This window comes from Schistocerca gregaria, chromosome 10 (genome assembly GCF_023897955.1).
Source record: "Schistocerca gregaria isolate iqSchGreg1 chromosome 10, iqSchGreg1.2, whole genome shotgun sequence".
Classification (NCBI taxonomy): domain Eukaryota; kingdom Metazoa; phylum Arthropoda; class Insecta; order Orthoptera; family Acrididae; genus Schistocerca; species Schistocerca gregaria.
In genome coordinates this window covers 190379112-190404451 of record NC_064929.1, presented here as the reverse complement: position 1 = coordinate 190404451, position 25340 = coordinate 190379112, and the positions used below count along the sequence as shown (strand labels likewise).

At 38.7% G+C, this 25340-nt stretch overlaps 1 protein-coding gene across 2 annotated transcripts in view; it reads left to right on the top strand.

The window, feature by feature from the left end:
* The window catches only part of LOC126293654 (NPC intracellular cholesterol transporter 1-like), a 59458-nt gene extending 39917 nt beyond the window's left edge, over window positions 1-19541 (top strand). Inside the window, exons 11-13 of one of the 2 annotated variants that reach the window (XM_049986938.1) lie at window positions 1965-2267; window positions 10023-10181; window positions 16741-19541. In XM_049986938.1, coding sequence (XP_049842895.1) covers window positions 1965-2267; window positions 10023-10181; window positions 16741-16821 — 543 coding nt within the window. In that variant the 3' untranslated portion in view covers window positions 16822-19541. Of the gene's footprint in view, window positions 1-1964; window positions 2268-10022; window positions 10297-16740 lie in introns of both variants that reach the window. The other variant, XM_049986937.1, reaches the window with a different exon arrangement.
* Window positions 19542-25340: the final 5799 nt, after the last annotated feature.

The following is a 25340-nucleotide window of genomic DNA, read 5'->3' as shown; positions in this document are numbered from 1 at the left end:
TGGAACAGAACCATTATAACAGATAAAACAACACCACATAACAAACCTGATATCATACTCACCAATAAAAAGAAGAAATTAACACAACTATCCGAAATATCCATACCCAATACAACAAATATACAGAAGAAAATGGGAGAAAAAACTGAAAAATACATCCAACTGGCTGAGAAAGTCAAGGATATGTGGCATCAGGATAAAGTTGACATTATACCAATTATACTATCAACTACAGGAGTCATACCACACAGTATCCACCAGTACATCAATGCAATACAGCTACATCCAAACTTATATATACAACTACAGAAATCCGTAATTATTGATACATGTTCAATTAACCGAAAATTCCTAAATGCAATATAACATATACCGTACAGTTAAAAGGAAGTCACGCTTGATCAAGGTCCGCCTCACTTTCCACTTTGTCTCTTTATTCGCACGAAGTAATGGCCGCTATCGACAGGGGATCTCAAGTTGATTCCGTATTTCTAGATTTCCGGAAAGCTTTTGACACCGTTCCTCACAAGCGACTTCTAATCAAGCTGCGGAGCTATGGGGTATCGTCTCAGTTGTGCGACTGGATTCGTGATTTCCTGTCAGGAAGGTCGCAGTTCGTAGTAATAGACGGCAAATCATCGAGTAAAACTGAAGTGATATCAGGTGTTCCCCAGGGAAGCGTCCTGGGACCTCTACTGTTCCTGATCTATATAAATGACCTGGGTGACAATCTGAGCAGTTCTCTTAGGTTGTTCGCAGATGATGCTGTAATTTACCGTCTAGTAAGGTCATCCGAAGACCAGTATCAGCTGCAAAGCGATTTAGAAAAGATTGCTGTATGGTGTGTCAGGTGGCAGTTGACGCTAAATAACGAAAAGTGTGAGATGATCCACATGAGTTCCAAAAGAAATCCGTTGGAATTCGATTACTCGATAAATAGTACAATTCTCAAGGCTGTCAATTCAACTAAGTACCTGGGTGTTAAAATTACAAACAACTTCAGTTGGAAGGACCACATAGATAATATTGTCGGGAAGGCGAGCCAAAGGTTGCGTTTCATTGGCAGGACACTTAGAAGATGCAACAAGTCCACTAAAGAGACAGCTTACACTACACTCGTTCGTCCTCTGTTAGAATATTGCTGCGCGGTGTGGGATCCTTACCAGGTGGGATTGACGGAGGACATCGAGAGGGTGCAAAGAAGGGCAGCTCGTTTTGTATTATCGCGTTATAGGGGAGAGAGTGTGGCAGATATGATACACGAGTTGGGATGGAAGTCATTACAGCATAGACGTTTTTCGTCGCGGCGAGACCTTTTTACGAAATTTCAGTCACCAACTTTCTCTTCCGAATGCGAAAATATTTTGTTGAGCCCAACCTACATAGGTAGGAATGATCATCAAAATAAAATAAGAGAAATCAGAGCTCGAACAGAAAGGTTTAGGTGTTCGTTTTTCCCGCTCGCTGTTCGGGAGTGGAATAGTAGAGAGATAGTATGATTGTGGTTCGATGAACCCTCTGCCAAGCACTTAAATGTGAATTGCAGAGTAGTCATGTAGATGTAGATGTAGATGTAGACATAACGTCTGAGATAAGAAAGAAATAATAATAGTGGTGGTGGTGGTGGTGGTGGTTTCATTCTTTATTAAGTTTGTTTAACCTGATAAAATTTCACATTATCTTATTTAAAAGAGTATGTTTAGCAAGAAGACTTGTTAGCCACAGCAGGCCTCCCAAAACTGTGGTGTTTATCAGAACTGGACATTAATACTCATTGTGTATTTGTATATGTTATATTGCTTGTAAGTGGAATAACTTGCTTGTGATAAACATCTGTGGACTCAGTTTGGTTGATTAAATTTTAATGGGTATCGCATTAGTTAACAGTTAAGCAATAAAATTAACAAACAGGAGTTACTTTGTTTGACGCGGTACTGTAGTAGCTGTCAATTCAAACTGTGCAGGTTTCATCACTGGTGACAACTCTGACGATAGTAATGATCGTGACGGACATTGGTGGTTTGATGTACTGGTGGGGCATTTCGCTTAATGCCGTCTCCCTGGTGAACTTGGTGATGGCTGTGGGCATTGCCGTGGAGTTCTGCTCGCACCTGGTCCACTCGTTCGCAGTTTCTGTGGAGGAAACGAGGGTTGCCCGTGTCACGGATGCTCTGGTCAACATGGGCAGCTCAGTCTTCTCTGGTATCACACTCACCAAGTTTGGAGGGATCCTTGTGCTGGCGCTGGCCAAGTCTCAGATTTTCCAGGTAAGCCCAAGTTGTGTTTAAATGTGTAACACAGTAGTCCGTCCATGTTTGGAAATACGCAAATGCAAAGGCTGGTAATGTAATGTAACATTGTCAGCAATATTTTCATGGATTAAGATACTTGGTACATGCATTGTGGTATTCACAAAGGAACCAGCATAAATATTCTGTTGAGGCAGGTTCCTGGGTACTATTAAAATGTTTAAGAACTGCGTAAAGTCGTACTGCGGAGATAAATTTGTTGTTCATGGATGTGATAGTTATATGTATCTGCTTTAATTAGACTAAAAATGGTAAAAATTTTGTCATAGAGCTGGTATTTTCTCTGGCTGAAATGCAGCGAATATTGTCATGTTGATAGAGATCTGACGTTGACAGTAACACATACAAATGTTTCTTCGTAAAATTTATGATCCATACAAATGCATATCATGATGGTGCATACACAAGTGTGCAGATTCCTGCTACTCCAGCCAACTTTTGGCATGTGTCTTCTTTACATTGGATACAGGTGTTTCTAATGCTGAACAATGAAGTTGTGTATCTTCTATGATGTTGGTTTCTTGTAAATCTTCCTCAGTTTCTGTTAACGTGGTGAATATCTGCCTTCTTTGAACTGACTTTGTCAGGGAAGTGGTTGTCATATTCAAATGTTGTATATTTTTTGTTATACTTTGGTGTGTTCCACACTCATAAGAACGTCTTGTTTTGGGGTATATGGAATGAAAACAGGATCTGATAGTCTTCTGTTGAACATTCTGCAAATATACATCCACTTTAGTGTCTCCTGTGGAACATGAATGAGTTAGTCCATTCTGGTGAAGTAGTACGTTGTTCTCCCATTGATTTTTAATTTTTTTTAATATATGAACTATATATTTTCCTTAATTTTCTCTCTCTCGCATTGACACCTGTGACAGCTGATGATTGTGGTTTCTGCTCTATAGAACCTGTGGGATATGTTTTAATGGATTAAATTACTACTGAATAGTATTGTCATTCAATAATTAGAGACAAATTGGTCTAGAAAAAAAACGTTTGTCTTTACAAAACAATTCTTTTTCTACTTTCCAACATAATCCCTTGAACATTTATGCACTTGCTCCAACGGGCTACAAGCTTCTTTATTCTGGCTGCAAAGAACTCTTTATCTTCATGTTTGAACCAATTTCCCACAAACTTTTTCATGTCCTTGTTGCCCTGGAAACTGTTCCCCCATGATGCCTCTTTCAGTGCACCAGACAGATGGAAAGCACTAGGTGCTAAATCAGGACTAAAAGATGAATAGAGCAGTACTTCCCAGCCCATTATGTCGATGGTTTCACAGTTTAGTTGAGTAATATAAGGATGTGTGTTGTCTTGCTGGAGAATCACACCTCTCCTCTAAGATCCACATTGTCTCTCTCGTGGCTGGCTTCACCTTGTTTAAAAGCAAATCTGAGTAGTATTAGCTGTCCATTGTGTGCTGTTCTTTGAGACAATCACAAAAAACTCTACCTTCAGTATTTTCTTGCTGATGCTTGGATTTTGAATTTTTTCTTGACCGGTGAGTTGATGTGCTTCTGCTCAATGCTTTGTCTCTTTGATTCTAGTTCATAACAATGAATCCTAGTTTCATCACAAGTTAAAATTTTGTTGAGGAAGTGCTCACCTTCTCTTTTATAATGATCCTTTAGCTTTATACACACTCTCGAACACATCAACTCCTTTGGGACCCATCTTGCACATGTTTTGCAGTACTTCAGCTTGTCACAGATAATGTTCTGAACTGTACCAGTACTAACTTCAATCTTATCAACTATCGTTTCCACAGTCACACAGCAGTTGACACAAATGTCATCAATTCGACTTTCAAGTGAGGGATTGAAACTGCAACTAGTCGGCCAGAAAGGTGTTCATCAGCCATTGAGTCATGACCATTTTTGACCACCTGTACCCACTTCTGAAAATTTGCATGATTCATATTACCTTCATCATGAACTTTACACATTCTACTGTATATGTTCACTGGTTTCTCACCTTCAGCAAGTAAAAAACGAATAACAGAACATTCTTCAACTAATGTGGATGTTTCAAGTTGACTTGCCATCTTGAAATGTAGTTTTGAGGTTATAACGAAAACAATGTTGATACATCAGCTGATCAGTGCTCAACCCAGTGATGCCAACTTAAAGCCATAAAAGTACCAAACTTGCCCTACTAACAGTCCCCCCCCCCCCCCCCCCCCCCGACCAATTTCTCTTTAATTATTGAATGACCCTCGTAGTTGAGGTGGTATTGCTTGGCGTAATTCTCCTCTATCCTGTATGTATTCTGAAGTTTGATGGCTCTTATGAAGCCAGTTCCACTGTCCAGTTTTGATTGTGATATTTTTTCTTAAGAGTTTTAAAGAGAGAGCTTTGAAATTATCTTTAATTTCATTGAAACTTCTGCGATACATAGATGGTTTTCTAAAGTAATGGTTTTTTTCCTCCCTTCCTTTTACGAACTCATGAGAGCACTGTAGAGTACTTTTCCTGTTCACTCTGTTCTTTTACAGAATCATAAATGGTTTCTGTGTACATTCAAAGACTTTTCAAAATGCAGAAAGGTGAAGGTGAAGATGAAGACTGTCCAGGTACATTAGTGGCTCCTAAAAATACTTCCTTCAGCTTTATCAAATGATGTCCTACATCTTTCCCAGATTTCCATTACCATATAGGTTCTAGAACTTGTCCGTCTCCTTCTCAGAAAGGAAAGCTTAGTAGGTTGGGGAAGGTTGGAATGAAGGAACAGATCATTTGAAACCTTCATATTGGAAGGGGCCAACCAGTCTTGAGGATAAGAAGGGAGAAAAATGAAGGGATGGTGTGGGAGGGGATAGGGGATCAAAATAGGACATTGATAAGAATTGTGGGAGCTTCAGTCCGGAGACGATAAAACAGAGAAATAAAGATGGACTGAAAAAAGATAAATGGAAAATACAATAGATTGTGCTATTAAGAACTAAAGAAGGTAGGTAGTAGTTAGGGATCAGAAAAATTTCATTTGGGATAAATGTGAATTTTGTCTCAAAATCCAAAAACAAAACCAGCTTGTAATTGCTGCTTCATAATGAATTGTGTCCAGGTGAACTATTTTATTAGAAACAAGTCGCAGTAGCTTAATTTTTTGCTTATAAATGTTGGAAGAGTAACCAATTTTTGATTGATGGGCTGTGCCAGATAATGGTCATTACCAATTTGGAATGACGATGGTGTAAGCAAATGTTGAAGTAAGAAGTGAATGACATGTCAGTGCACTCAAGGCTCTGGTGTCACGCTAATTGTGGGCATCTGAATGGTCTCTGATATATACGCATAATGTATCTTTCAACAAATAATTGTGAATGTTTGTCTGCTGGTATAATGTGGACATTTTGACTTTGCAGTTTAAGGTGGTAGGTGTTCTGAACTGAGCATCAGATATGTGCAGAGGTCAGGTCTGAAGTGCCATTGTAGAATATGGGTTCCACACACAACATAGTGTGACCATTATGTTGTGTGCGGAGCCCATATCCTGTGTTTTGTGAAGTAAAAAGGCATTAACAATGTAAAAAAAAAATACACGAAGAACAGTAATGTGTGTGCACTGTCCTTGGAACTCAAAAGGAAGAGGATGGGTCACAACACAATGTGACAAGCTATCAATTCAGGATACCATACAGTTGGTCCTGCAAAACCGTGTAATGTAAAAGTTTTCAGTAAACGAAAACCAACTTACGTTGGCACAGAGGTGCTGAAATATGTTTGGGTACAAAGAAGTGTTCTTACATAAAGGCAGAACCCGTATCCTATAATTTAACTGCAAATGCGGAAAGAAAGGACGAGAGCTGCAGATCCAAAAACTGAACTACCATGTTTACAACACTGCCAAACGCAGCAAGAAATTGCGTCATAGCCAGTAATGAATGTTTTGTGTTGGGTGTTTGTTTTAATTTACTATTTCGAAAGGAGTGAAGAGAATAATCCAGGTTAGTCACATAGTTCAGTTATGTCCCTCGCAGTACCAGAAAGAATTGGCAATACTTGTGACTGTGTGCCAGTTCTGCTTTCACAGAACTCAGGTGTAGGCTGACTGTCCTGTAAGTGGGAGGTGGGACTTGTTTCCCCACACCCCGTCTCTCCACTCTGGCGCTTTTATTCTAGTTTGATTCTGGACAGCTGCCAGTCTGCACTATAGTGACCAGAAAACAAAATCTGTTAACTTACTTTCACTATGCTTAAAAAAATTCCCCAGTAAGTGTGGATAGTTATTTTTGGTTCTCTGTTAAGTATCTTGTCAGTTTTATCTGTAGAATTATCAAGTACAGATTGTATGTCTATGAATGCCCACAAAAGGCCAAAATAGGAGTTCTGCAGATTTTGTAATTAACGAATTGAGTGAGAAAAGAAAGTCTAGAAACAACTTACTGTAGAAGCTCCCTGTTCACAGGCGATAAAATGCTGTTGCTTCTCAACATAATCATTTTTTGAAAGCTTAGATACAGCCAAAAGAAGAAAAAAGCAAAGTCAATTTTGGAAAAACTTTTTGACTTTTTTAAAATGTAAAAGACAAGTCAGTCACAGAATCTGTAATTCACTGCAGATCTAGATTTAGACACCGAGATTTATCACCGGTGCTAATACAAACAAAGACACTAGAACAGGTACAAAATATTAATATAATTCTGTTACATAAATCAATATAATAGGGTACATAGTGATAATATACCATTACCAGAAGAGTCATATGGGCATAACTGTGTTGGAGTATAAACCTGTGAAAATTGGCACTCGCATGTGCGGGCAGAAGCAGAACTGAAGCTGTTGCTTACAACCAGTGCAGACAGTGGGAATGTGTGTCATCAAGGACCTGTAGTCCCTCTATTGGAGTGTACATCCGAGGAGCTATAGGTTAGTATATCTGGGATACGCAAATTACACTGTGAATTATATGAAAAGTGAACAACAGACATTAAGTGCAAATAATTCATTTACAAAAGTTTTACACGACATATTTCATTAATGTGTGTCAAAAGGTAGAGAAATATATCGTGAATAAAACCTAGAAATTTGGCGGTAATCCAAAATAACATAAAATAGCACCAGAAGGGGCACGAGATGACCGCTCTGACATAACATTAGATAGAGGTAATAATCCAAAAACATTTTAAAGAACCCAATGTTTGGATAAATTTAAATATACACTCCTCCATATTTTTGTCTATTACGTGGCTATAGAAATGTTGCTAGTAGGTGTTTTAAATCGCTGCTTCATAATTTTAGCAGTTCACAAACTAACAGATGAAATTTTATTAGCAGTTAATAAAATAGAAAGAAGCTTCCACATGGGAAAAATATATTAAAAACAAAGATTCCAAGACTTACCAAGCGGGAAAGCGCCGGCAGACAGGCACATGAACAAAAAAAACACACACACACACACACACACACACACACACACACACACACACACCCATCCGCACATACACAGACACAAGCAGACATATTTAAAGGCGAGTGTACACCTGTCCTTTTTTCCCCTAAGGGAAGTCTTTCCGCTCCCGGGATTGGAATGACTCCTTACCCTCTCCCTTAAAACCCACATCCTTTCGTCTTTCCCTCTCCTTCCTGAAGAAGCAACCATCGGTTGCAAAAGCTAGTAACTCTGTGTGTGTGTTTGTGTGTTTTATTAGGAGTTAGGTTTACATATTGTTTAAGAGTGTTTTACAGCAAGAGTAATTGCAAACTTCAATTTATTATTATTTTTAAAAAAATAGTCATGCTAAGACAATGCATAGATCAATGACAATGAAAGCTAAGGAATATTTTAACGTTCGAACACTTAACAGTGGCTGTGCACCTCTAGTTACAGTGGTTTCAGATGTAATTCTCAAGTTTTTTGTGAAAGCAAACATTCAAATTCCCCCGTCACCACTCATTTTCCTGTAAACAGTCAATTTCAAAGCACTAAGGCTTTGCCTTCAGGTTTGTAGTATAACAAAGATTTAAATTTGTATGTCTCATCATTTAGAAAAAAAATAGACGTCATTTTAACAAAAAAATTAAAAATTTGCCAAAAAGTAGGTCTATTCTCAGGTCCCTTATAATGGACTAAATAATTCATAAAATAGTCAGTTCTGCCAACAAAACAGGAGGTTTTGAGAATTCTAATGGGGGCTAACTCCAGGAGGGTTGATGGGAAGGGAAGCTACGGTGGAACGCAAGCTCCTGTCTCTGGAAGACTAGTGCAAGGTAGGATGACCCAAATAGCCCATGCTGTGGAGCAGTAGTGGGCACTTGTGCTGTGGAGCACATTCAGCAACCGGGTACTGGGTGTCCCCAAGGCAGACTATTCCTCTGTACCCAACTGTGCACTCGGATAGTTCATTGGTGTTCATTCTTATATAGAAAGCTGTGCAGTATATACATTATTTAATAAGTATGTACAGTTTTGTGTGTTACACCTGTAAGTTGGGGTAATGTTGGATGGAATTTTAATATTCCTTAATGTAGATTTGCAAAGAATATAAAGTTCACACAACAAAGTGTGATTTTTCGGGATGACATTGAATATAATCAAAGAACACAAACTGAAAATATTTCAGTAATCAGATACTAACAAATAAGTGTCCAGTGTTACACCCCGTATGTTACGTGATAATTTTGGATGCTCATTGAATTTCCGTACAAAATTCTGTATTTCATTCTAAAGGCATACTATCATCAAAAACTATCTTTCTAAAAACACACGCATCCATACATACTTTTTAGATATTTAGAAAATATTTTAAACGTAGTTACAAAATAATTCACAAATGTTCAGAAAAAATTTGATGCACATTTAGAGCAACTCTAATGCACATTTTTAGAAAACATTTTAATAATAATGAGAATATACTCGTAGCATAAATAATGACTCTAAAATTTATTCTCGGTAAATAAAAACTTCACCTGTCCTTCTCTAGGAGTCGGCAGCACTCTGACAATACGGTCTGTTTACAGCATCATGTGGAATCTCAGGAGAAATAATCAGATTTGCTGCCTTGATATTAACACACAAATTTGACTTCCACTTATTTTGCAGTTACTTCAGTTGTTCCCTCCTAATCATGTGTTTGTTCTCTAATGTTCAATGTTTATGCTAATTTTGCTCGATGCCTTTCTGTATGACGACTTCACTGATTATATAGCAACAACCACCTTTTTAAGATTTTGAGGGTCGTAACTACACCACAGAAGAGCACGGAGCCCCTCTTATAAGTCCGCAGCCTTTTCAGATATTCCTCCAACATGTGTAGGTATCTGTAAATAGTTCACTAAACTTTAGTCCAAGTGAGATGCAGAGAAAAACTACATTCACAATTCCTCCTTCACAATTAATGAAGTAAATTATAATGAAATTATGCGTAACACTTCTTTCTCTTCTAATAAAATGATGAAAGTGTTTGCATAAGATAATTAACAATAACTGTACACTGCAATGGAAACTGACAAACCAGTCTCAACTTCAAAGTGTAACGGTGTATGTTCAAACATGCTTGTAAATATAGAAAAACATTTATTCACATGAAATAGAAGCTCACAGTTAAAGATGCTGACATAAGAAGAGACATACTGTTCCTACCCAAATTTACTCCCGTGTCCAATATTTCCCCATCTTACAGTACCTCTGATGTATTCATGTAATGTGGTGTCATATTCAGTTACTTCGTCACAACTACAGTGAAGTGACATGGAAAATTCTGGCCCCCAGGTGTTCTACTTCCGCATGTACCTGGGGATCGTGCTGTTCGGAGCAGCGCACGGGCTGATCTTCCTGCCGGTGCTGCTGAGCTACGTTGGACCGCCGATGAACAGGCAGAAGCTGGCCAACCGGTCGCGGCAGGTGACGTGCGGCGGCACGGTGGTGCAGGTGAGCGAGCGGAAGCGCAGCTGTCGTTGGGAGCAGGAGCTGCAGGAGATGGTGGTGCCGGCCAGAGAAGAGAATAGGGCCTGAGGAGAGGCGAGGCAGCGGAGCCGAGACGTAGGTTCGGAGCCGTCAGTTGTGAGCCCCCGTCTGTGTGTAGAGGTTGCTCTAACATTGTCGTAGTCCGCTACTAACGCCAGCTGTACGCCGAGGCACACGACTGGTGGTGTACTGAACGAGATGCAGTCTTGTTAGTGCAGACAGTGTGTGTGCAGCGGTCCTTGCAATTGACTGCTTATATTCCTTCTAACTACTCAGAGATCTGCACTCATTTCTGGCCAAAAAACTGAGTCTCTCTTCAGTGTTTCCCATCAATTTTCTGACACACTCTATTGTCCAAGCATTCAGTTGATACTCAAAAAATGATAGCCCAGCCTTGCACATTTTCTCTGTTTTGGAAGATATTTACAATTCGGTTTTCACAATGTGTAGCTGGAATATCGATGGAAAGCATCTGTTTCCCATTGTAAACAAAATTATTTTTAAAGTAGGATACAATTGCAAATTTGATTGAGCATTCCCAAATTGGTGTAGTGCGATATTTACTTCGCCGAAACCTATTAATAGTAATGATAAAATACGAAGAACAAGTAGTTTTCCAGCAGTGATTTATCAGTGCTGCTACTGGACGATAGCAGTCGACACTGGCCAGGCAGTGGTAAGTCACTTCTTTGGAGTTCTTGTTTTACTGCTCCTGTTCATACGTTTCAACAAAATAAACATCACAGTGAACTAATCTGGGACTGCTGTATCAAATGGTCATGTAAAAGTAATTTTGTTTGTAATAGGAAACAGACACTTTGTGCTGCAATAGATGTTTCATGAGATATGTGATGAGCAGTATTTGTTTGGGCTCACTCCAGCTGCACTTCGCAAAAGCAAATAAAGTTTGACAGTTTGTTCAAATTGTTCTCTTTGGGGAAGATCCAATCACAGAAAATTATGTGAAATGGAGCAAGATTTTCAGAGAAGCATCAGTTGGTATGGGGACTGGCCATTGACCCTCAAATAAATAAGTATAACATATTCTCCATACGAAAAAAAAAATCTGGAGGTAGCAAGGATAAGATACAGGAAATAAAAGGTTTCTACAAGAAACTGCAGCTGTAATGCTAGATGGCATGGAAAGGTGCCCAGTAATTAAGGAGTTCAGCTACACAATTGGTGATCAAACACTGCAACAATAAGGCCTATTACACACGGGCGATTTTCAGCAGCACTGCTGAGCAACATACGTCAGTCCCTAACTCAGCTTTGCAGCGATGCTGCTGCTGCGCCTCTGCTTAGCAGCACTGTTGCCGAGTGTAATCGGCGCTGCTCAAACCTTGCACATCCCACCCAGTTGATAATATGGACTCAGACGAAAAAGCATTGGCTTTGGCTTTTTTGGTAAAAAGAAAATTCAGGCGCGAACGTTGTAAACGTTAAATACTGACAACAGCCAATGTGTACCACTCGTATAATATATGGACACTTCTATACTATATATCGTAAGTTACATAAAGACGGTGCAAGATCAACTACTTCAGGATGTCAGTAGCAACCTTTGAAGAACTACTACATTTGCTGAAAACACACACTTCACGCCAGAACACTTGGATGAGAAATGGTATTTCTGCAGAGGAATGGTTGGCCATCACATTAAGATAAGTACAAAAAGTTGATGTATAGTGGCTCACTTTACCATAACTACAAACACTTTTTCTCAACTGTAATTAGCAGTTTGTGATCCAAATTATAATTTCGTTTACATAGATGTCAGGTCTTACGGCAAAAGTTCACATTCACAGATCTTCAAAAACAGTACGCTATTCAATAAGATAAGAGACTACAAAATGAACATTCCTAGACTGATACCAATATGTACTGGAGGAGAGCCACTGCCCCAATATGTGCTGGAGGAGAGTCACTGCCATTTATTCATTGGCGATGAAGCATTTGGTTTGACAACATATGCAAAGACCCAATGGTGGAAATAATTTGCCAGTCATATATACAAGTATATTTTGTCAAGAGCGAGACATTTCGTAGATAGTTCATCTGGAATACTCCGCAACAAATGGAGAATATTCCATCGTCCACTCAATGTTTCAATTGATTTGTCCTCAGAAATAATAAAAGCTTGCTGCATATTACGTAATTTCGTTCGTCATAGAGATGGGTATACATTCGAAGATGCACTGAACATCGCTGAACTACATGGAGTCGAGGAAGCCCAAATGCCGAGAACAAGTAACAAATCAGCCGCTGTTATCAGAGATAAATTTGCTGAATTCTTTGCAAGTGAAGAAGGTACAGTGAAATGGCAATTGAACAAAATTAAATCTGAGGACTTCTAAGATTTGTACATAATAATAATAATATAACATATTGTACATATAATTCTAAATACACACCTTTTTGGTTTTTCGAATCTGTTGTTTCGTTTCCAAATCCTGGAATAAACAGTTCTTGCAATTCTTCCCATGCTCTGTGTTTCACAATCCTGTTGCCGTATTCGCTACATCTTGAGTCCTAAATTGCAGGACGCATTTCTACCTCTTAAATAAAGCTCTCAGTATCAAAACTCATGGTGCTGTGAGAACGAATGGTACGCTAATGAAACACCATGTGTGAAAGGTAACAGGTGTGAAAACGCTGCTGCAAGCAGCGGGCAGCCGCTCGTGCACAGATGGTCGCACGGTTGCCCCTGCCGCTGGTGTACGAATCGCCACGTATATAAATTCCCCACCTATTTGCCCCTGACCACTGCCGCCGCACTGTTCAGCAGTACTGTCGGAAACTGCACGTGTGTAAGGGGCCTAAAGGCTGTAAAATATCTAACTTGAAACAACCACATGAAAATACGTACTTTGAAAAAGGTTCTAGACTGAAAGTCTGACACAGAATCATAGGGAGACATTGCACATGCCTCAGGTTTTATGGTAAAATGACCCAGCGAATAGCCTGTCAATAACTGAAAACAGGAAGGAGGTGTACTGAACTGTGAAAAAAGAAGCAGATTATACACAGTGAACAGTAGGAGTGTGTTCAAATCTCCCTCATGCTCCCCCCCCCTCCCTCCCCCCCAATTTACACCAGGTTGGGAACATTCCATCCAGTCATTAACATGTCTGTTGTCCACACCTCCTCTCCAGAAATGAAAACAACAATGAAACGGGAGTGAACTATAGAGCAAATAGGATATAATATGTCTGAAGGTCCATTCCTTACACCTTTCTGTTGCAGACGGATGTCATGTCATGCCATGGTACAGACATAAATTTGCATACAGCAAATAAACACATTGAAGACCAGCTGGACAGTTCATAATTTTGTGGAAAACAAGACATGAGATAAACTTGAACACGGATCTCCTGCTTCATAGTCCAATGCCGTAACCACATAACCACGACACTAGGGCTGTTCAAACTCCCTCGATGTCATACATCTTGAGATTTGACTGTTTATTGTTTTGATTTTTGTTTCTTTTTTTCACAGTTCAGTAAAACATCTGTTTCGATGATTGATCTGTATTCAGTTTTGCATTGGCTGTCCACTGTCCCACCTTACCACTGACTTAAGGGATTGTGATGGGAGTTTCATTTGTTATATTTCTGTCCCAAGTTGGGCCTTGATTCTGATTTTTCCAAATGCAGCTTTGTTGTTCCAACTTTTATTCATCCTGATTTGTTATTGAATAGCTACAGCAATAATATTTCCTATGAATGAAAATTAACAGTACCATAAGTTGCTGGAAGATAATCAGTTGTGTGATGTAATTGTGTGCTGTCACCTGTATTGTGCCTCAGTGAAATGTTGTTCCATTAATTCTTGTAAACACATCTCATTACAGATCTGTGTGCATAGCTTTTCCTTTCAGTATCTCTCATGCTACACATGCTTCACAACATGTTCCTTGTCTGTGCTTTGAAAGTAGATGAGCCTGGAAAAATTGAAATAATTTAAATGTGAACTTTGTTTAAAAGGTGTAATTGTCTGATGTAATTTGTTGTGTAAAAGATTGTTTGCTATAGGATAGCAGTGCATTTGATTTTGTGATGAATATATTAACCGTACTTTTGCCTTGCATTAGAATATCTATGTTGTGATAGTGACAACCCATTTTCCTTCTGCCTGAGAAGGGAAGGTAGTGAGATAAGGTTGTAGCCTACACTTCATGTTATTCGTTTCATTTTTCAGAAGGTATTCGTCTAGAGGACAGTACTGTACAAAAGTTAATTGTGGACAGTATGGCTTTGGAAACTTAATGCTGCAGGAGAATGTGGAAGATGAGGAGAGGGTGGGAACTAAATCAGATAACTGAGGTGTCACTGAATTGTCTATAATGTCGTGCCTGTGTGACACTCAAACCTTCTAGAGCAAAATTTTAGAATTGGTCACTCTAGTGTCCTGTATGTCGTATCCTACACACACACACACACACACACACACACACACACACACACACAGCATTTTCCCAGAAACCTTAAACCTGGTGTAGTGTAGGTAACCATGCTACTGGTTCCCCCTGTGTCATTCTGGATTTGCTAAAAGCAAATTTACATTCTTAAATTGGAATGGGTGACAAGCACAATTGATACGAAATGGTGATCTTACATACTTAAGCTGTAGTCTTGTATTCTGTTGAATTCCCCCCAGGGAAATGTGTTAGTAGCTAGCAGATGCAAAGAATCAGATTCTTACTCTTCTGTCTCGTGTACAGAAAATCGATTACATCTTCTTACAACTGAAGACCTCCATATTTCCAGTTTAGTTTTTATACTATTACCTTCACACGATCTCTACCCAACTACCATTTCATGTGATAATTCACTAAGCACTCCTCCTGACAATTGCATGTCTGGCAACAATGATGCCAAAATAAAAAGTAATAGACGAAAGAGGAACTTATTACAATATTGATTTTTGAACTTTACAGTTTTTTGTCATATTTCTGTAGTCGTGTTTCTCAACCACATTTCACTCGCTTAGTTTTTAAATTAGGCTTTTGTAATGCTTCAGTTTTTATGGCTTCTGGCAACAAGCCAATTTAAGTCTATGTAATACACTAATTTTGAATAGAAATAATATAAATGACATAATTTGACAAGTGTTATCCCAAAGTGTCAATGATGCATGCGTCTTACAAGGGGAGGTGCCCACTGGTGGCATTGACTTCTTGATGTTGAAGGTTAAGTCCAAAACATCACACCTTACATTCATTCACCTCGTGGGTGCTCATTTGTAAGCAATTGACGAAAGGACATTCGGAATTGTATGTGATGCCATACAACTGTAAAAATAGAAATGTCTAACAGGTCAGTAGTATAACAGTTACGGTACAGTTCTCATACGCAAAAGGTTTTGGATTCAAATCTCCTCAGGTGCTTCGAAATTTATTTTTAAATCTCTATCGAAATGACTTCAATCATTATTGTCACATCATTTTAGTCATCATATAAACTGTTACAATTGCTCTCATTTTTTCTTCTAGTAATTCTTTTTCCACCTATAATCATTTTGCATGTGAATTTAATAATTTTTATTTATCTGTCACAATATTTAAACATTTGGAAATGCCAATCTGGTGATGTAAATTAAGAGATGAAATAATCTATTCATGTTGACTGTGCAGTTGTGACAAAAAAATGTTTTGTGCCAGAAATGTATTTTTCGTTAAGACAAACATTCTTTGGATGATGATTGTGATATAAACATTTAAAATGTGCATTGTAATTGCTGTATATACAAAATAACATCGATGAAGATTGAAACGAAAGAAGGGGTTGTAAGTGAAATAAAATTCCAGCAGACTGAAGAATACAAATAATGGACACAATAACAAGGACAAAAGTAAAAGGTGACAAAACAGAAGTAATTAAATCAAAGTTAATACATAACAATTAAAATCACATGAAAAAATCACATTCAAAGCAGAAAAAAATAAGAAAAATGAGAGAATTGAACAAGCTAAATACAGAGATTAAAATTATGTGACAGGGTAATAGAAATAAAAAGAAAATTACATTATCCCAATTACATTATCCCAATAAGGATTTAAAAATAAATTTCATGGCATCTGACAAAATTCAAACCCATAACCTTTGCGCATGAGGACTGTACCTTAACTGTTGCACTACACAAGCAGTCTGTTCAACATTTCTGTTTTTAAAGCTGTATAGTATAATGCGAAATGCTGTGCCCCCCCCCCCCCCCCCCACCTGCCACCCGGTGACTCACAAATGGGGGCTCAGGCTCACCAGGATGTGACACCTCTGACCTTAACCTAAATCACATCTACTACCAAAAATTATAGTATGACAAAATTGTGGTAAATGGAACCACATCCATTTAATCAAAAGGGAAAAAAACCTGAATCTTGTCTTTTTTCACTGGACTAGTAGCTACCTCTAATTATAGTGCAGGGCTAGTGCAGTATTAGTCCGTATCTTGTCAGAGATTGAGTTATGCTCAAGTATTCAGTAGCGTGAAGTGACTAATAGATTTTTCTCTTTGTCTGCAGGTGACGGAGCGCACAGCTCAGAGCGCTGCACCGCTGCAGCCGGGCCACTGCATGGAGACGGCAATGACTGAACGGACCTAGACTAGGCTCACTCCACTCGCCGTCCCGAAACTGTCAAGAGTTCTAAACGGAGTGTCGACGGAATCTCGAGTGTGCTCTTGTCCCTCCACAAGGAGTGCTTTGACAGTTTGGTGTTACTTCCTAAAAATTGAGTTTGTGCTGTGGTTTTGGGGAAGTGACTTGCAGTATTAGTTATAATGTTGCTTTGATGTTAGTAAGTCCAGTACAAATTCTCAGCTCAAAAGAATCAAAATTCCATAAAAAATCCCCTTTGTTCAGGTGCAGAAATCTTCAAATGAATCCTGGTAAACATGTGTAAATGTGCTTAATATCAAATTGTTCATGCAGTAATAAAATGTATTGTATTGTGGTTATTATTTAATCGATGATGCACATTTAACTAAATGTATATAAAAAAAAGTGAACTCTGTATGTGAGGAATGTGGGAAGTGATCTGACGTAATTCACAAGTGAAGAGTGATGGTGGTGATTATGATGATGATGGTGATGATGATGGATTTGCTTAACACTTGATCTTCAGTAAATCCAATCCATCATTATCTGCATTCCCAATGTGGCTATTCAGACTATCATGTGACCACTTGGCAAAGGTGGTTTGAAATTAACTAGATAAAATATTTATTCTGTTGGAGTATTTAGAACCCTGAATGCTCTGAACACCCCTGACATTTAGAACAGTATTACCTAAATGTTCTCCTCAAAGTTTTTTTAATCATGAACTTCCAACACAAAAATAATCCTTCAAATCACCCAAGCACACTTCCCAACACCTGCCACTTCTTACAGATTCAAACTCAAGACGTGGGCCAGCCAATTGCATCTCTAGCTTTCTCAGCCCTCTGTCTTTGTGGTCTCATTCTCTTCCATGTTTTCAGGTTAAGAAATTGTGTTCCATTTTATTATAAAACTGTCTTGCCAGACAGTTCCACAGTTGAAAAAGACACTTGAGGTTCATGAGAGACTTGTCCGCAATACCAGACATGACTGATTTGTAATTTTTGAAATTTTGTTAGTGCGCAGAACAAAATTTTTTAGGCTGTTTATTTTGATGTTTGTGGGATGTTATTTAGCAGAATCTGCTTTTACTGAATTTTGGTCAACAGAATCTCTCTTCCAGGTTTAATGAAGTGAAGTTGAAGTAGAGTTGTGGTCCTTATTACTTACTGCTGCTGTGTTTAAAAATATTTATTTTTATATGAATTAGAAGCCAGTATTAAGATAAAACTTGTAGGATTTAGTTTTGTTGTTAGTTTGTGGAGATTGTCTGAAGGAGAAGTGAAGCTATAAAGTCTCCCACTTGTTTTGTTTCAGTGTCCATCAAACTCTTCAGTGTTTTGTGTGTAATGACAGCTACTTATCAGGAGATGCACAGAGAAATTTTGTTTTATGTTTTTGCATATTTGAGGGACCAATAAATTTTGTAATGTGAATACCTTTTCTGCTGTGGTAAAGTGTTTGTGGGGGGAGGAGGGGAGGGTGTTGCTACTTAATGGATAAAAAGGTTCGTGGTGGCCTCAAAGCCACATTCTTAATACATAAATTATTTGGAAGTATGCATCTGTCAAATTTGGATTGTATCTCCTTTATTTTACTCAAAGCTTGTAATTGGGCACCTTTGTATTAGAATTTTGTATCATGAGGAATTGCACATGAATGAAAAGTGAACCATATTTAAACTATTGAAATATTCCTTGAGGCCTGATGTACTTTAATTTTGATGTTTAGACTTCTTGAAAGGAATATTATCTGAATTTTTAATATGAAACGTTTTATGGTTGTTCACAAGGAGTTTTTCTGGAAATTTAGAAAGTGATGCATTTGTCACCACTATTTTTGACGTTGAAAAGATAACGTATACATTTCTCGATTGGGTTTGTGTCTGGGCTCTTTCAGGCAACAGTTTGTGGGATGTATAAGTATGTATTTGTTATATATATTTTTAAGACTGTCTTTTGTAATACATATCAATAAAATTTGCTATTGCAGATTTTTAATGTGTGTATGGTGTGTGCCAACCAAGGAAACTAATAATTGGTTCCTCAGGTTTACAGGATTTTGTTTTTAAGCTTCAGATGCTAATAAACTGTTTCAGCTATCACTTGATGGGGTATTACTACAATTTGATACTTCCAAAAGCTATACTCCATTTTTAACTTTTTATAGTACCCTCCCCCCTATGGTCACATCCTTATAACTTTTGACTTCAATGTTTACTTTTGTAACACTGACCTCAGTCAGATTTCAGTGTGCTTTTTCTTCAGAATGACGATTTTATAATCATGTGTATTGATTTAGTGTTTACAATGTGAAATTCTGTGTACATTTTATAGCTTTATTTTTGTATTGTTAATATTGCTGTTCTTAAAATATTCTGTAAACTGATGTGTACTGAAGAATGGAGTTGCAGGTTGTCTCTGAACTTTAAGTGGCAATTTACTTAGGTAGTTGGTAACTGGTAGAGAACGTCTGTCTGTCCATCTATACTTTTTGATGTGGATTGCTGATAAGCTGCTGGCAAAGTCTGCCTCGGCACACAGCAGCATTTTTTGGGCAGATTTGCACTTGTGGTGTTGATTGGTAGTTGTGAAAGTGTGAATGTTTGCACTCTGCAGTATTTCCTATATATTTATTGTGTGGTTCACTGTAAGGAAGTAGATTTTTATATGTTGAAACTGACTGTGTAGTAGTAGTAAAATATTGGAATAAAAAATTAATTTTCAGTGTGTGCCTAGTTATTTACTAACGTCCTGCTTAAATCTCTCAAAATCCACTATTCTTACTTCAAAAACAGACCCTCTTAATATGGTTAGAAAATTCTACCCAGGGCTCGTTTGTAATTCATTAAAGTTTCTGTTAGTTGCAAATTAGTTAAAACAGTTTCCAGAAACATTTTCATGTATTAAGTTGTATTTTTTACTAGATATAACTTCTTCTGAAAGGGTTTTTGTAATAACTTCAAGTGTAAAAAATATATTTCAAGGAAGACGCAATACATGAGTCACAGATCAAGTAAACAGAGTAAGACGTGTGTACACTTTTAACAGTCAAATCATAACTGAGTCCAAGTCTAGTGGCCGCTGGCTGGCTGGCTGGCCGGCCGGCCGGCCACTTAGGTCGCGCCGCTGCTGCATGGCTGGCAGACAGCGCCGCATTTACGCAGCAGCACTTTCAAAGATCAGCGAGTCACAACAGTTTTCTTGTCCAAAAGTGTGGTGTGAAAATGTAGTATCCCTAGTAGCTCTTTTTTTATATCACTGTTATTTGCAACTTTGACTTGTTTAGCTGCTTTCTCTGTCACACTTTCCTTTGTGTGACCCCTTAGACTTCAGCAATTGCCCCAAGGGTGGAGAGAGAGAGAGAGAGAGAGAGAGAGAGAGAGAGAGAGAGAGAGAGAGAGATACGTGATACGTAAGGGAATGTTTTAGAATGTGATGTCAAAAACATAGGTATACGAGAAAAAGAAGTCTCAGCATTATAAAATTCTGCCACCCCAGACAGCACTAAAAACTTGGACTAATCCAGGATGTATGGTAAGCCTATGGATGATGGGAATGCAGAAAAAAATGAAACTCCAACCTAGGACTTGTATTTGAAGATAATATCCAGTACAAATGTAAAGCCACAAAAACTTGAAAAATCACTGCCTTTGGTGGTACACATAAGGACCCTTGACAATGGCATGGTGAAGTAAATGGAACAGTGCCAAAGACAACAGTCTGTTCAAAAGTAACCTTCATGCTTTCCACTGTTGTCACACTTTTGACCATGTTTCATTATGTGTTGCTATGAAAAATGATTTAGACATTTTGTTAAATGGGCAGGATGTCAAGAAAAATTCCTGTCAAAGCTGTAAGTAGACCTCATATGATGTAATGAGCTTCACTTTTACCCCTGACCCCTCATTTTAGGTCACTTGAAAGTGTGTAGATGTAAAACCTCAATGACGTAAACTATGTAACAAAATCTAGAAACTAACAGAAAATGAAGGTCTTTCCTTTTAGAAGTAACTCTGTGGCAATAGAAAGTAAGCTTCGGGGTTAGGAGCCCAAATACGAATCTGCTAGAGGACAGGTGTCTGTCAACTATACCTGAATAATTCCTCATATCGCCCTCCAGGTTCTCTGACAGTTGTTAACACAGTAAAGCAAGTTAAAATACAATGACTAGGATGTTGATTTAATTAACACGCTCATTTCCTTAGTCCTGTAATAAGGAAGTTGCCTAACCTGTTCTTATGTACAGATTTAAATATTGGAATGTGTAGATTTCAAGAAGGCATCTGATTACATACACCGCAAGAGCCTGTTTGGTTATCTAAAGGGTTTTGGTGTGTCACAGAACCACATCAATGTGGTAAAGATCTGGCAGAGTTACACACAGAATAAGATGAAGATGGAAAATGGTGACTTAGAAATTGTGATGAGTCTTGGGCAAGGTGATGGTTTATCTCCTACCCTCTTCAGTTTTGTCCTTCATATTATCATCCTTCAGTCTCTTAAACAGAACTTTGAAGGGATTCAAGTCAAAGAGAAGGTATCTAGCCTCTGCAGAGGATGCGTGCTCGATGAGCAGGTCTGAAGAGGAATTGAAACAAATGACCAGCCATTGGAGATGGCCACCAGCAAATTTGGGCTACTCAAATGAAAGCCAAGGCAGATTACTTCATTATGACCTGTTGACAATGTCAGGATACTGGACAACCACAGTCACTGCAAGTGGAAGATCGGTCCTGCAAGAGGATCAACAAATTTAAATAAATGGGAGCACTTTTCACTGAGAACTCATCATACGAAGTAGAGATACATGCAGGAAACAAATCTTTCTACAGCCTTACAACTGCCTCCTCCTGAGACAGTTAAAATTTGGCTGTATAAAACTCTGATACAATTTTTGGTGCTGTATGGCCATGAGATACAGGGTATCTGAAAGCAGGACTTTCATAAATATATAGTATTTGAGATAAAAGTGCTGTGGATGGTCTTTGGTCTGACCTTGAATACAAACCCTGGTAAATGGAGGACCACACATAACCACGAGCTACCAAGCGAGTTGGCACAGTGGTTAGCCCACTGAACTCGCATTTGGGAAGACGACAGTTAAAACCTGTGTCCGGCCATCACGATTTAGGTTTTCCATGATTTCCCGAAATCATTTCAGGCAAATGCCAGGATGGTCCCTTTGAAAGAGCATGGTGATTTCCCTTCCCCATCCTTCTATAAACTGATGGGACCCATAACTTCACTGTTTAGTCCCCCCCTCTCCAAATCAACCAACAACCATGAACTAGACAAATTGTACTGAGGTGCCAATATAGCAAGAATAATCAGATGCAAGTGACTACAGTGGGTTAGATGTGTGGCTCAGATAGAAGACAAGTGGTCACGGAAGCTCCTGGATTTCATTCCTGCAGGTGGGAGCCATCTGGAAAGACCAAGGAAGAGGTGGAAGAAGTTAGGGATAGAGGTGGACAGATGGCAGCATTGGCTAGAAGACAATGGAAAAGGAAACTTGTAGCAGCACATGGTCCATTGCACTTCATCACGTAAAAGTAACATCTGTAGTGCACATTTTTGATAGCTTATCCCTCAAAGTGTATTACTGTACAGCAATGAAATACAGATGGTAAAATGTTCACACAAGAGTAGAAGTTTTTGAAATGTGGTCTGATTGCTGGAAATTGGATGGGTGGAGTGGATAACTGAGGTACAGAACTGAATTGGGGAGAGGAAGCAATCCGTGGCACAGATTGACTGAAAGAGGAGAGAGGCTGGTAGGACATGTCCTGTGGCATCAAATGATAGTTAATTTGGTAATTGTGGGGGTGGGGAGGGGGGGGAGAGGAGGAGGAGGAGGGAAACTTGAAGAGAGAGACAAACTTGATTATAGCAAGTGTTCAAATAATTGTAGACTGCAATAGTAGGCTTGTAGAGGATAGACTAGAATAAAGAGCTGTACCAAACCAGTCTTCAAATGGAAAGCAACAATGACAACATCCCACAATGAGCATTCATCATTGGCTTTATTACTGGTGTTTCAAAAAATACTTAAAGATGCTTTAATTTCACCATTCTTGATCAGATACGTGAGTGACTTGTGACCGAGAAGGAAGTGAAACGCTTTCTGGTGCCATTGCTTACACTGTGAGTGGGTAAGATAGTTTGGTGGTGGACAAACCAATGTTCATGATAAAGCATGGAATGTACAGCCTTCTGCTATCAGTGATGATTTGTTTGATAAAGCAGACAATAAAATTTATGGAAACAGAGAATTTGCAATATGAACCTTCTGTGACGAATTTCCACAAATTTTAAAAACTGTTTTGCATGAAACTGTCGCAAATCACACTTAAATTTGTGCAGATAGGGTTCCAAAAACCTGTACGGATGTCCCACAAATGAAGTGATTTAGCAGTACTTTATATCTTGCCTGATACAGCAATGAGGGAGATGAATTCCTAAACAGAATTGTTACCAGTGATGAAACCTGGGCTTTTTATGTTGCTCCAAAATCAAAACAAGTCGATGGAATGGAGGCACTCCCAATCCTCCTCCCCCCCCCCCCCCCCATTAAAAACAAAAATTCAAAACAATGTTGTCAACACAGTCATGTGCACTACATTCTGTGACAGACAGTGCTTTCTGCTAGTCGATTTCCTTCCCAGAAGTGAAACTGTTGATGTGGTATGATGCTGTGAAACACCTTCTGACTGCCATTTCTTCTTGAAGTGTGATTTTGCAGGAGGCACTTTGACAGTGATGACAATGCACAGAACGATGTTCAGCAGTGACTGTCTTCACTGACGGCACCTGTGAAGAGGACATAGAAACGTTGGTTTCCCACTATGACAAATATTTGTCCAATGGTGGCAGCTATGTAGAAAATAGTTTAATGAATTCTCTTTCTTGCAAAGTATAATTTTGGTTTGAAAAAAATGGTTTTATGAGGTTTTTTCTGACAAGGTACTTACATTCCAGACATGTCTCGTATTTTCACAGTAGAGACAGAGCAGGTTGCATAAAACCTGACAATGACAACAGAAATACAGGGTGAGGCAGTGAAATGGGAAGATCTTAGGACTGGCTGGCTGCCATGGTGGGGGATTATGGGACCCTGGTCATGCAGCCAGGTGGAAGTTTTAGCACACATGGAGTACTGCTTAAGTATGTGATGTGCATTTGGTGTTACAGGAACTCAGATAGTTCTGCTGGAATTAAAGAGTGCATTCTATTGAGAGTTTTATCTACCCCCGGGGGTTCTCCTGCCATCTTTTGTTGCAGTCAACTTTAGAGTGAGTAACTTTCAAGCCACTGTTAGCACCACAAGGAAAAGAGGCAGTAGTGCAAAGACAAGCCAGGCCCAAGAAAATGTTGATAGTGTGCATGAAACTTTATGAAGAAATCTGCAAAAATCAGATTTATGGCACAGTTCAAAACTTGATCACTTCCAGCAGTATGGTGCAATAAGCCGTACTGTTCCAGTGTCAATGGATTTGGTTAGACTCACATTTCCGGGTTCTATCATCAGCAGAAAAGGCACTATTCTGTGGTCTCTCCATTTACCAGATTTATCGGCTCCAGATCTGTTTATTTACAAAGGGAAGTCAAAAAGTAAAGAAATGATTGAAAAAAAGAAATATTTATTCTAATGATAGAAAACTGAAACATGCATTATTTTCTTACATAACCTCCCTGCATTTCAATGCACTTTGTCCAATGTTTCAAAAGTTTTTTGATTCTGTCAGAAAACAGCTTATTGATTGCACATTTAACCAGTTTTGACCACATCAGTGACTTCTGCACTGGTTGCAAATCATCTTCCTCCAAGAGCATCCTTCAATGGTCCCAATGTATGGAAATCGCTTGGGACCACATCTAGAGTGTATGGCAGGTGATCCAGCAACTCCTTTATTGTTTCTGCCATCCATTGGTCAGAATGTGGCCAAGCTTTATCTTGCTGCAGGATGACACTTTTCAAACTCTTCCATGACATTTGCATCTAACTGATCAGTTCACAGTAAATCATAATAGTTCTTGCTGCTCACAGTTTCACCTCTTGAGATGAAATGAACAGCTACCACATCTTCCATGTCCTAGAACAGTGTTCGATAATATTACCAGCTGATGGTTGATGCATAAATTATTTTTCTTAACTTCCGGTGACTATAGGTGTTTCCAAACCATGCTCATAGCCTTGATTTCTGGTTCATGATGATGCACTCACGTTTCATTTACAGTAATGATTTACTGTATAAATCTGTCACCCTTGCAATGATAATGGGCTAGATTTTTATGAGAGAGGTCCATCCTGTTCACCTTAGGCTGCACTGACAATTCTTTTGGTACCCATCGTGCTCACACTTTCCAAAAATTTAGCCTGTCGTTTAAGATGGAATATGCTGAACCATGACTGATATGTAAAGTATTGGTGATTTCATCCACTATGGTTCATCTGTTTGCATCATCATACCCTCAATGAATTCCAAATTGTCCTCAGTTGTTGACAACAATGGTCTGCCTGAT